Genomic DNA, 13,564 nt, shown 5'->3' on the forward strand with positions numbered 1-13,564 from the left:
CAATTTTTGCAGAAAATCGAACATATTATCAGGAGAGCAGAAACACGAATAGGTAAATTTTAGTTGATCCTAATACTTGGCCTATTCGCCAATTGTCAAGAAAATTAAATGGATCTCGTGCTACTTCTGTGCTCTTGATAGAAAATCCAATTTTTGCAGAAAATCGGGCATATTATCCGTAGAGCAGAAACGCAAACAGGTACATTTTTTGTTAATCCTAATACTAGCCCTATTCGTCAATTGTCAAGAAAACTAAATTGTCTTCCTGCTACTTCTGTGCTTCTGATAGAAAATCCAATTTTTGCAGAAAATCGAACATATTATCAGGAGAGCAGACACAAGAATAGGTAAATTTTAGTTGATCCTAATACTTGGCCTATTCGCCAATTGTCAAGAAAAGTAAATGGATCTCTTGCTACTTCTGTGCTCCGGATAGAAAATCCAATTTTTGCAGAAAATCGAGCATATTATCCGTAGAGCAAAAACGCAAAAAGGGACATTTTTGGTTAATCCTAATACTAGCCCTATTCGTCAATTGTCAAGAAAACTAAATTGTCTTCCTGCTACTTCTGTGCTTCTGATAGAAAATCCAATTTTTGCAGAAAATCGAACATATTATCAGGAGAGCAGAAACACGAATAGGTAAATTTCAGTTGATCCTAATACTTGGCCTATTCGCCAATTGTCAAGAAAACTAAATGGATCTCTTGCTACTTCTGTGCTCCTGATAGAAAATCCAATTTTTGCAGAAAATCGAACATATTATCAGGAGAGCAGAAACACGGATAGGTAAATTTTAATTGATCCTAATACTTGGCATATTCGCCAATTGTCAAGAAAACTAAATGGATCTCCTGCTACTTCTGTGCTCCTGATAGAAAATCCAATTTTTGCAGAAAATCGAACATATTATCAGGAGAGCAGAAACACGAATAGGTAAATTTTAGATGATCCTAATACTTGGCCTATTCGCCAATTGTCAAGAAAAGTAAATGGATCTCTTGCTACTTCTGTGCTCCTGATAGAAAATCCAATTTTTGCAGAAAATCGAACATATTATCAGGAGAGCAAAAACGCAAACAGGTACATTTTTGGTTAATCCTAATACTAGCCCTATTCGTCAATTGTCAAGAAAACTAAATTGTCTTCCTGCTACTTCTGTGCTTCTGATAGAAAATCCAATTTTTGCAGAAAATCGAACATATTATCAGGAGAGCAGAAACACGAATAGGTAAATTTCAGTTGATCCTAATACTTGGCCTATTCGCCAATTGTCAAGAAAACTAAATGGATCTCTTGCTACTTCTGTGCTCCTGATAGAAAATCCAATTTTTGCAGAAAATCGAACATATTATCAGGAGAGCAGAAACACGGATAGGTAAATTTTAATTGATCCTAATACTTGGCATATTCGCCAATTGTCAAGAAAACTAAATGGATCTCCTGCTACTTCTGTGCTCCTGATAGAAAATCCAATTTTTGCAGAAAATCGAACATATTATCAGGAGAGCAGAAACACGAATAGGTAAATTTTAGATGATCCTAATACTTGGCCTATTCGCCAATTGTCAAGAAAAGTAAATGGATCTCTTGCTACTTCTGTGCTCCTGATAGAAAATCCAATTTTTGCAGAAAATCGAACATATTATCAGGAGAGCAGAAACACGGATAGGTAAATTTTAATTGATCCTAATACTTGGCATATTCGCCAATTGTCAAGAAAACTAAATGGATCTCCTGCTACTTCTGTGCTCCTGATAGAAAATCCAATTTTTGCAGAAAATCGAACATATTATCAGGAGAGCAGAAACACGAATAGGTAAATTTTAGATGATCCTAATACTTGGCCTATTCGCCAATTGTCAAGAAAAGTAAATGGATCTCTTGCTACTTCTGTGCTCCTGATAGAAAATCCAATTTTTGCAGAAAATCGAGCATATTATCCGTAGAGCAAAAACGCAAACAGGTACATTTTTGGTTAATCCTAATACTAGCCCTATTCGTCAATTGTCAAGAAAACTAAATTGTCTTCCTGCTACTTCTGTGCTCCTGATAGAAAATCCAATTTTTGCAGAAAATCGAACATATTATCAGGAGAGCAGAAACACGGATAGGTAAATTTTAATTGATCCTAATACTTGGCATATTCGCCAATTGTCAAGAAAACTAAATGGATCTCCTGCTACTTCTGTGCTCCTGATAGAAAATCCAATTTTTGCAGAAAATCGAACATATTATCAGGAGAGCAGAAACACGAATAGGTAAATTTTAGATGATCCTAATACTTGGCCTATTCGCCAATTGTCAAGAAAACTAAATGGATCTCCTGCTACTTCTGTGCTCCTGATAGAAAATCCAATTTTTGCAGAAAATCGAACATATTATCAGGAGAGCAGAAACACGGATAGGTAAATTTTAGTTGATCCTAATACTTGGCCTATTCGCCAATTGTCAAGAAAACTAAATGGATCTCCTGCTACTTCTGTGCTCCTGATAGAAAATCCAATTTTTGCAGAAAATCGAAAATTTGAATAAAAGAGCAGAAACGCGCAAGGTGCATTTTTGTTACTCCTAATATTTGGCGCATTTGCCAATAGTCAAGAAAACTATCTAAATCAAGCAAAAACACTTTGGGATTGCTGCTGAACCTCTCTAATAAATCCAGTGGTCTTTTTTCCAATATGTTTTAGAGTTTTTTTAGGTAAGGTGAGGTTCTCAGAGCTTTGCTTACCCTGTAAAACTGTCAAGAAACTACATTTTGACAAACCAAAAATACGAGGAGCTTCAAAATTTTCAAAATCACCTTGTAGCTTAGACATGAGGCCAGAAGTCGGTACAAAATATGTACAGAGTGAATCAAAACCGTTTTTTTTGTTAATTTCAATCATTTCATTTTTTTACCAAATTTTTTAACTCTTCAATCGTATACAGCCAACTGAATTGGTTCCAAAGCTTTGTCAGTCTTTTAAACCAATAAAAAGCTACAAAATTAAATTTTGAAAAAACTGTTTCGGTAAAGCCAGAGATGAGGTTGTATTAAATCTTCTAATTGGGGATAATGCTTATTATGATGTAGAACATGTTTCCTGTAGATTGTCTGTTGTATTCTGATCTGAAGCTCAAATCGAATAAAACAACCATATTACAAACTACTTTTTATTAAAATACAAAGTTAAGTACATAAAATTACCTCTTTCCTTACCAAGTAGTGGACGAAATACATATCTTAAGATTAGGTCTTACCTAAAAGTAATTCTACATTTTGTACATTTAACTTAAAAACACGTCTAATTAATATAATAATATGTATTGAACAAATTGTATGTTTGTGCTGGACACACCCTACACTAAAAATGTGCTTATATGGCCGTCAAAACTCACTTCCAGCGTGGTTTTCACTTTTTCTCTTCCTCCCCTTCTGTCGACTCTTTCTTAGGGGAATAAACAATTTCCGCGTACTCAGTCTTGTCATCTTCCTTCTTCAAAACCGGCACCAGCTGGGGACTGGCACTTCTAACCAAATCCAATTCGGCATACACCAAACCCTTATTGTCTTTAATCTTTTCTTCTTTATTAGCTTCATTGTTTTTAATTTCGGTGTCAATTTGAACCTGGGTTTCTTTGACTTGGTCCTCTGCAGGGATAGTGGCAGTTTTGTCATTTTCTGAAACGTCAGGATCGGTACTGATGGTTTTGTCTTGCTTCTTTTTGAAGAATGATGTCAGTTGGATTGAGGACAGGCGACGTTTTGATTCTTTGGGACGGACTTCGGCGCTTTCGGTGTCACTGCTTTAGAAAATAGAAATTAGTCTGGTATTTAGTTTGTTTATAGTAAAATGTTTCAATTATGTCATAATATCACATGTGCAGAATTAGAGTAAATCACAGCATTGTAAAAAAAGCAGCTGTACTGAGATTTACAAAAATTCTGAATTTGCTTAACTTCTGGATTTTTAGATACTTATGAACTTTGTTCAAATAGTATTTGTTAAAAACTGTGTGATATCTCGTTTTAAATATTTAAGTGTACTCTTTTCAGAAGTCAGATAAAAGGTATTATTGCCTCTCAAAATCCGGAAATAAAAGAAATAGAAAGCCATTGAAGTGTATACTTACGATTCAGCGATGTAACGACTTTCTGATTTCCCTGGAAAGATAGTAAAACGTATTTTAAAGAATCGCTTAGTTAACAAATAATAAAATCGACGTGGTAAAGCAACCGTTATCTCGGTCTAACCGTTTCGCTTATAACGAAACAAAACACATTTTTGACTTTTTAATATTTCGTCTTTATTTATAAAAAGAAAACAAATAAAAATAGGTCCATTCTAAGTACATAAAGTTTACAAAAGTATACATAAAGCGCTAACTTAAACCTAAAAAGTATTCACTCAAAAAATTCATAATCCAAAGTCGTATTTACGCAAGTGTAAGTGTCTTAAACGTATATACAGGGCGTTGTCACAATTTAAATAAAAAAACTATTTAATTGCGCCTGTAAAATAATGGAATGTGGTCAGTCCAATTGAACTAAACGAGTAAACCTAACGTAAAACTAAAAATCGCGAACCTAGCTGGCAGTAGTTTTATTCAAGTCAAATGGTACATAAATAATCAAACAATAAACAGAAATACGTTGATCTAAACTAATCTTAACACCTTAAAAGTAGTAGAAAGGAAAAAATAATATTATTGTCTTGAGAAAACTCCTAAAATAATCACCCAAACACTAGGATACCTGCATTTATAATATCATTTAAAATAAAGCAATAAATAAATTCGTACACAACTAAATGGAGATTATTGTATAACTTAATATTGTGAGTAATACAAATTTATATTTTTCATATGGCAGTTTTGATAGTTTTGCATGAAAAAAAAAATGATGAGTAAAGTAGTGATAAATCTTTTTAAACATCCTTAACAAATGTAATAGAAAAACATCATTTCTCCATAAAATATATTTTAAGAACACACCTGCGATACAACTCTCAAAAACTGATGAGATTCGTTAACTTGTATAATCCTAGATATTACACAGTGGACACCGAGAGACATTTATAATAGTTATTTATTATTATTATAGTCAATTAATTACTATTATACACATTTAAATCCAATAAACCGTCTAATTTAAATGGTGTAGGTGTGTGTCACTTGGTTTTTGATTTTTTTTTTGATTGAAAATAACTTTTATAGTAACTCTATAGTAAATAGTATTTACATTATTAAATATCTTATTATCATCTAAGTAGACGTAACATATTAAGTCAGTATTAATTATCGATAATTGAGGGGGGGGAGGGGATTTCACTAGGGTTTAAATCTAGACGAAATGCAGTCCGCAGCATAGTGTTTTCCAGTTTGATCAACTCAAAACGGAAAACTCTGACTTAAAATAAAACAGACGGAAGAAACAACGCCGTCTTCACAACCCACGCGTTTAACCTCCTTATTTAAAAAAAAAATCGATCACACATTAGCGAAATTGAGTATCTAATATCCGCGGAGAATGGGCGCTGTCACGCTTACACCGCGGTGTTAATTTTCTCGTCTTTTTTGATAAGGTCGTTGCCGTTGATATACTCCGAACTGACCTGGTGGTGGGGGTTATCGACTCCCTCTGAGGTTATGTCGCTGTGGTGGTGTTGGTTATCGCCCCCTGTATAATCGATAACTGTGGCGCCACCTATAACAAATAAAAGCCACTATATTGTTTTTTGTTAAGGTGGTTTAATTGCTAATTGCCGAAAGACAAGTAGGTACAATATATGTGGCATCTTAAATGTTTGGAAACTGCTGAATGATTCAATAGTTATGATGACCAAAAAAATTGAGGCAGTTTTATGTCTACATGGTCTCTAGCAGAAATAAGAGCTGCTCTACATGATTAACGCACCTGAACTTAGACGCGTTTTCTTTGCATTAGATTTTTCAGTAATAACCTGCAAAGATACAAGGGTTAGACTACTAAGACATCGCAAATTGCATGCTATAACTCCAAGTTTAAAGGAAAATAGTCTAAAATCCACATAAACATGCTACTTGAAAGACACAACATCTTAATATAACTACTAACCGTATATTATCTAAGGGATGTTCTGAAAGAGCCATTATTCTAGTGTTTTATGTCTTCCTAAAGAAAATATAAGTTGTAAAATAATATTTTTATGACTTTGATGACGATCGTTTGAGTTACCCAGATGTTCCACAGGAAGTGCAGATTTTTTATTTTTTTGAAAGTAAATACAAGGTGATCCATTTTCAATGTTGAATCTATCAATAACCAATATTGTGTGGAAATTGACATTCATTCTAAACTAACTAGAATTCCTCCATACCTGTACACCATTCTTAATACTTTGAAGAATTTAGATGTGCTTCTAACAAGGTCTCTAGGTTACTGAAACTGAAGATTCATTTTTCTTCTAATTGAAGCTTTCTTTTGCCTTAAAAGTCTAATTTCAATAATTTACCTATTCTAACAATGTCAATTTTGTGGCCTAAATTGACTAGAATAACCTATATAACCCTTGAGAATATTCTAAAAATGCTCTAAAAACTAAGAAAATTCAGCTTTTCAATATTTGACACTTGTAAAATCGGTTGAGTACCTACTTTAAGGTCAAATTTACAGTAAAAAACTTCTGAAATATTATCAGAAAAGATATTCTAGTAAATTTGGGCCCTAAATTGACAAGTTTAGTTTCAAATGTCAAATGTCGAGAGGAAAACTTCTAGAAAATGATCAGAAGGGTTATTCCAGTCAATTTAACCAACAAAACTGACATTTGTTCGATTGGTTGAATTTTGAAATTAGCCTTTTAAGGTCAAGTTTCAAGCAACTTCAAAGATGATATTGTTATGTTTTAGAAGAAAAAGGAAAGTTGCAATGACAAATAAGTGTCAATTATCTGACATTGCTAGACATTTTTATACATTGTTAGGCATTTTTGAACGATTCCAGACATTGTTGCACATTTACAGACATGTTTGTAAATTTTTAGACACTTTTAAACATTTTTGTACATTTTTAGACACTTTTGAACATTTTTGTAAATTTCCAGACACTTTTGTACATTTTTAGACACTTTTAAACATTTCCAAATATTTTTGTACATTATTACGGATTTTTCAACATTTTTGGACATTGTTAGGCACTTTTGACTAAATTTACACAGCTTCGAACATTTTTTAACACTGTTGAACATTGCTAGACATTTTTGAAAATTTTTAGACACTTTAGAACATTTCTAGACATTTTTGTACATTTTCCGATTCTAATAGCGTTTTGACAGTTGTTGACAGATTTCCTAGTTTGACAGCTGTCATAAGTGCGTAATAGCCATTTTACTCTCTTTTTTTTGACAGGTCGCGGTAATGCTCTATTTAATTTACTAGATTGACAGCAGCTGTCATTTCCATACCTTTTTTGCGTTTTTTTAAATTTAACCAATTTTCAAAACCAGCCACCAGATTTTTTGACAGGTCTCAGAACTGTGTACTCGTACCGTTTGACAGCTGTCATTTCCAACAAGAGTTTCGTCAATTGCTCGATTATATTTGAAATATCTCTAAAACTGTCACTCATCGGCCAAGAAAAAAAACATAATTTATCTTATTTCCGCAAAATTGCAAGACTAAACCATGTTATATGATCACCGTAATTAGAAAAAACTGCTGATCGAAAATGGATAATGATGTCAATATGGCGCCCATAAGAAAAATGAAGGTTGATGGTGGTAACCAGAAACTGAAACATCGTATACCAAATATGATATTGTCACGTGGTAGAAAAGGAAAGATGGAAATATTAGGTTAGGGTGCCGTTTATTTTCAGTTATCTCATACAATAAATCAATAAAAAAAAACTGATTCTTAAAATTTTGTTTTTTTTTGGGAATACGTAATCCGAAGTTTTTAAATTTTAAAGTGGCAAATTATTAAACTCCAACTCTATATCTCTTACCGTTTTCGAGATTCTAACACGGTCTTCTCTTAACAGATACAGTAAACAGAAACTTTCAATCAATCAGTGGATGAGAAAAAGTAAAAACGTTTTCATTTGATTCCTAAAATCACGCAACAAAGAGTGGAAAGATTATCATTAATCCCAGCTAAGAGACAAACTTTTACCAAAACAAAACATCGTTTTTGTCTATTTCGAGTCGAGCTAGAAAACAAAACAACAAGACTATAAATTGACTTTTCTTTGAAAGCGTCCGACAACGGGAAATTAAGGAAACAAAAGAATCACCGGGAGTCCGGAAAACTGCCGCTAGTTTAGACGAATCTTAAAAGAGTGAAACAGATTCAGGACGACAAACTTTTTTTGGAGTTTCACTTACCCCCTTATGTTGTAAATATTCTTTGGATTTAATGTTGTTTTTTAAAATACGATCAAAAGTTACAATCTAAAAAATGCTTTGCAAAAGAAATCTGTGATTTCAGATTAATTTAATTTAGTTTTCGATATCAGTTTTGATTAAAAAGTTTAAGCTTTCATTATGCTTTACTCTAAAATTTTCTATATCCTAAACGAGATAGTTCTATGTTAACTAAATCGTCTGCAAGAACAATAAAGAAAATTACGTTTAAACATGCCAACTGATTTTAGAATAAATGCTACTAAAACTATGACATGTCATACAAATACATTGAGCATACAAAAATAAATTTCGTCTAGATTATATTAAATTACTTTTTTAAAATAACATAAACCATGCAGTATCTACTACAAAAATTTGAATAAAACAAAATACGTTTTGGAATAATGCACGTATAAGGGTTGGACTACACTACATTTTGCTTAAGTTAGTCCAACCTTTTCCAAAATACATGGTTGCTTTACCACATAAGACAACATTAAGTAACTAAACAACAAGTAAATGTCAACTTACCGCTAAAGCACCATCGTCCGTTCATTTTAGCGAAAATCAACAGTGAAACGATCACAATAACCAGTACAATGGCGACTATGATTCCAACTATGGCTGCTACTCCCATTTCGTAACCTAAATAGTAAATAATAATTTGTATTAAACTTCCAAATCACAAGAAATACAGTCTAAACCAGGACAAATGTTGTGTGTTTTCATTAAATTATATAACTGCATTATTTAAAATCTATATCGTAATTGGAACGAGACACTATGTGCACTGAAGTTCTAAGTTATAGCTACCCTGTATTAACCGTGACTGTCAAACTGGGCATATAGCTATAAAGTGCCATACTTTTCTTCATAAATGTTTAAAACATTGTTTTACCTCCATTATCTTAATCACATAGAGTAAAGTCTTATTACTACCACTTTGACAATTTATAAAAACAGACGGAATAAAAACGCTTTGTAGATTTTCTTTTTTTTTGGTTAAAAGAGAATTTTATTTTATCGTATTTCGTTTTGTTTCTTTTTATCATGTTATATCGCTTTATTAAGCAAAGACGTTCGTGAGGATGGCACGGTCATTATTAATTCAAAGTGCGTTCCTTTAGTAAATTGACGATATACGGCTCTTCGGAGAAATTGCGGCCATTTTGGCAGCATTAGAGCCCGTTCCTTTTTATTTGGGCCTATAAGTCACGTCGCTTTTATTCGTTTCTTTGATCTGCAAATTTGCGCGGTTACTTTAGTTTTTGGACCGTTATTGCCGGAAGACAAATTTTCTTTTAGAGCCTCTTTTTAGATCCAAAAACCGTTAATACCAGTTTACCAGACAAATGTATGTACACTACATAAAACCTACCGTAAATACCGTAAACGTGCTGCCTGAAAAACTTTGTTATTCCTGCAGCGTGTAACAAAATTCAGTCAAATAATAGCTAATTTGTAAGTTATTCATTAAGTTACCTTTAGGTTCAGGGTTTGTAGAAATCTTGACCCTGTATTCCTGGGAACCTTGATCGTTGTAAGCCATTAACAAGTACTCCTTTTCCGTGTCTGGTTTTCCTATCCTGGCTATCCTCAAGCTGGCCACGTACGATCCATTACCCTAAAAAGAGATTATTTTAAAAACCAACCTAAACATTTTACTTCATATAATTATAGTGGAAAAGTGCAGTTAATGCGTCAAAGTTCTCCATTAGAAATTAGTTCAAGACATTAACAATTAGAAAGGAAGTTTTCAACCAAAAACTCTTCTTCTTCTTGAAATAGGCTTTCAGCCTGTTTTTCCAGCTTTAAAGAGTTTCTTGCGACGTCGGCATACAGCTATCCCTCCACCTCTTTGGTGGTCTACCTGGCGGTCTTAGTGTGGATTTCCGTCTCTCGCAATTTTAGCAATTCTATTGTCTTCCATTCTGTTGATGTGTTGATTCCACTCTCGCCGTCTCTGTCTCGTCAATTTTACAATGTCCTGTATGTCGCAGATTCGTCTTATTTCTTGGTTGGGTATTCTGTCACGTAGCGTGTTTCCCGTGATACTTCGGAGAGTTCTTATCTCTGCCGTTCGGATTATGCTCTTAGTTCTGCTGGTGTCCGCCGTGGTTTCTGCGGCATATTGGTCTTACGCATGACTTATATATTCTGGTCTTTGCTTCTATTTTTAGGTTGATATGGGCACTTCTTGGGTCAGGCTGTTGTTCGCAAGTATTCTGGTCGTTGTTTATAATAGTTGTAACTATTTCTTCCGGAATACTGCCCCGTCTCAATATGGTTGTGATGTCATTTAGCCTCACTCGATCAAACGCTTTGCTCAGATCGATGAAGCACATATACGCCGGATTCTCGGCTATTTGTCGAATGATGAATATGGCGTCTGGGGTAAACCAGTTTTTCCTGAATCCCTGTTGTTCTTCCATTATGGGTATTTGATCTGAGATGATACCGCATATAGTTTTCGTGAATAGTTTCATCCCGGCGCTTAGGAGAGTTATTCCTCTGTAGTTTCCTGGTTGTTTTTTGTAGCCTTTTTTGAAGATAGGGATAGTGATGCTTTTCTTCCAGTCGGTTGGTATAGTTGTTTCATTTAAGATCATCTGGTAAAGATTGGCTAGTTGTTCGCTTAGTGGTTTACCTCCGTACTTTATCAGTTCGTTGTTCAATTTGTCGATTCCTGGGGCTTTTCTGTTTTTCAGTTTCTTGGTATATTTTCTACTAGTTCGTGGATGATACGGGTAGTTGCTTCTGCCATTGCTGGCTTTTCCTGATGTTGAGTCTCATCTTTGTCGAACATTTGTTTGAAGTAATATCCATGCCTCGCCCGTATTCGTTGACTTCGCGTTTTCTTCGTCTTATCAATCCCTATATCTTCTTTTGGCTGCCATAGAGGTAGTGTTCCATATTCGCAGTAAAGGTTTCTCAGTATGTAAAATTTGTCGTATTTCTGCCTGCACTCTGTTCCTTATTTCCTTGTATCGTATCCACTCTTCCAGTGTTCTGTTATTTAAGTATCTCAGGTAGGTTTCACGTTTTTCTCTTGTTATTTGTTTTACTTCCGGCGTGTGTTATGTTTGAGTTTTTGTTTAACCTCCATTTGCCTAATGCTTCATTGGCGGCAGTTTCGATGTGTAATTTGACTTTTTCCCAACTAGCTTCCACGTCGTCCTGATCCAGGATTGGCTGTTCTCTGATCTTTTGGGTCAGTCTTTTTTCGTATAACTCCTTCACAGTGGGATCATTGATGGATTCGATGTTTGTCTACGTAAATAGTTTGGTGCCTTCTTTTTTAATTGAGTTGTTAGTCGTAGTTTTGCAATGACTAATTGGTGATCCGATCCAATGTTCGCTGATGTTAGGGAGCGTACGTCGATTATCTGAGACGGGTGTACTGCTCTGTATGAGATTATATAATCGATCGTGAAACAAAAATTAGTTTTGGTAAATTTGTAACCCACAACCAGCAATTCTGCACATCTCAAGCATTTTTACCATAATACATACCACATCGTAGGTACTTTCTGCTTTTATAATTCCAGTGTTATCATGACTTCCTTCCTTAATACGTTGTCCATTAACCACCCATTCGAAAGTAGGACGAGGGTTTGCGTGTACTGTCACGTTAATTACTCCAGTTTTGCCAGTTTCGTAACCAAATACTTCGATTGGTTGGGATTCGGGCAGTGGAGGATCTAAACCAAGAAACCCATTGAACTTGGTTAAGAAATGTGGTAGTAAGTTCACTTACATTTGATATCCAAGCGCCTTTTAGCTTGGGCTTCTCCACCTTCATAAGCTGGATGATAGGCTACGCATCTAAGGAGTTTGCCATTGTCGGAGGCTTTCAGTCTTCTGGTTAGGTTTTGGATCTTTGACTGTAAATTCTCTTTGGCCAGGTCGAATACTGTTGGCATGCTCAATTCGGTAGGATCAACCATATTATCATCTAAAATCAGATTATTATAAATTACAAGTTTTATTTCATTCCGAAAAAAAAAAGACAGTATAGTTAACTATACTAGTTTAGGTTCTGCTGGTTTATTTTCACTGTACTTACCCAAAAACCAGCTAATATTAGCAACAGGTCGTCCATCTCGAACCACACAAGTAGCTTGGAGAATGTCATCCACTTTGTAAACGTTTAAGTCGTCAGTACCACGACTCAAGTCCAGTTCAGGTATTTTCGGGGCTTTCGCTACAACAAGACTCATTGTCCCCACAGATTCCTGCGCCTCATTGGCCAATCCTAGCGTGCACTTGATTTCACCATTATTTTCGTCAGTCGCCCTCCGAATAGTAAATCCGCATTGACCATGGTCCAATCCGTCTCCATAGTAGGAAACCTAAAGACAAAACACCGTAAAACCAATAATTATTCGTTTCAGTACACTCACGTAGTCATTGGATATTCCTTTGTTCAAGTTAAATGATCTTAAGCCTGGAATTTCGACTCTGCAGTACTGCAAAGGCATTGACAGTCGGCACATGAAGGTGGCTTGTTGTCCTAGTAGTACTGTTTGGTCTTTTTGGGGTACTTCTACTTGGGCTGCAAAAATTCCTGAAAAAAGAAAAAGCAGTTTGATAAAGTTATTTACAAATTAAATTAAAAAGATGATTTTATCGAGACACCAAATCTCTAAAATTTATCAAAAAGTTATCAAAAACTCATAGAGGCAAATTGACGCATTTATTAAAGGTGAAGTTAATGTGGTAATTAGTGAATAAACTCGCTAATTTCGTCACGTATATTAAACAAAAGACGAATTCGCGTATCACGACAGATAGGCGAATAAATCATGAGAGAAAAGGCGGCAGCGGATGATGTTGTGCCATTTGGGTCTTTTGTTTGCGGCGGTACGCGCAAAAAGACGCCGCCCCCCACGTAGATAATGAGGTTAATTTGGTGACACGTGCTACTGAATAACAACGATCCGGATAATTTAAAGTTTGACTTCCGGGAAATGCTTTGTTTCTGTCGCATATGTGGAGAGAGAGTTGCATACGACTCTAGCCATTTTGATATGTCGCTTTTAAGCTGTAGACGTCGGATTATTCTATGTAGAAACTACGTAACAAGATTAATAGTCTTGTTTATTAAATACAATGAGGTAGAATTAATTTTAAAACTGCCTTGTGGGTGCTCAAACTTGGTAGAATGGGACATTTGTATCCTGAAACTTCTGGAA

General features: G+C 34.8%; 1 protein-coding gene across 6 annotated transcripts in view; it reads right to left on the reverse strand.

The window, feature by feature from the left end:
• Positions 1 to 3,142: 3,142 nt before the first annotated feature.
• Positions 3,143 to 13,564, reverse strand: part of Fas3 (fasciclin 3) — a 195,543-nt gene continuing 185,121 nt past the window's right edge. Inside the window, exons 2-10 of one of the 6 annotated variants that reach the window (XM_081976292.1) lie at positions 12,773 to 12,936; positions 12,436 to 12,721; positions 12,127 to 12,324; positions 11,883 to 12,070; positions 9,852 to 9,993; positions 9,748 to 9,789; positions 8,901 to 9,014; positions 4,117 to 4,147; positions 3,143 to 3,786 (exon numbers count right to left, since the gene is read on the reverse strand). In XM_081976292.1, the coding sequence (XP_081832418.1) occupies positions 3,396 to 3,786; positions 4,117 to 4,147; positions 8,901 to 9,014; positions 9,748 to 9,789; positions 9,852 to 9,993; positions 11,883 to 12,070; positions 12,127 to 12,324; positions 12,436 to 12,721; positions 12,773 to 12,936 (1,556 nt within the window). In that variant the 3' untranslated portion in view covers positions 3,143 to 3,395. Of the gene's footprint in view, positions 3,790 to 4,116; positions 4,148 to 4,265; positions 5,690 to 5,899; positions 5,946 to 8,900; positions 9,015 to 9,747; positions 9,790 to 9,851; positions 9,994 to 11,882; positions 12,071 to 12,126; positions 12,325 to 12,435; positions 12,722 to 12,772; positions 12,937 to 13,564 lie in introns of those variants that run through there. The other 5 variants (XM_081976291.1, XM_081976296.1, XM_081976293.1 and 2 more) reach the window with 5 other exon arrangements.

Source organism: Ips typographus, linkage group LG3, assembly GCF_016097725.1.
Source record: "Ips typographus isolate SLU linkage group LG3, UJ_Ityp_2.0, whole genome shotgun sequence".
Taxonomy (NCBI): domain Eukaryota; kingdom Metazoa; phylum Arthropoda; class Insecta; order Coleoptera; family Curculionidae; genus Ips; species Ips typographus.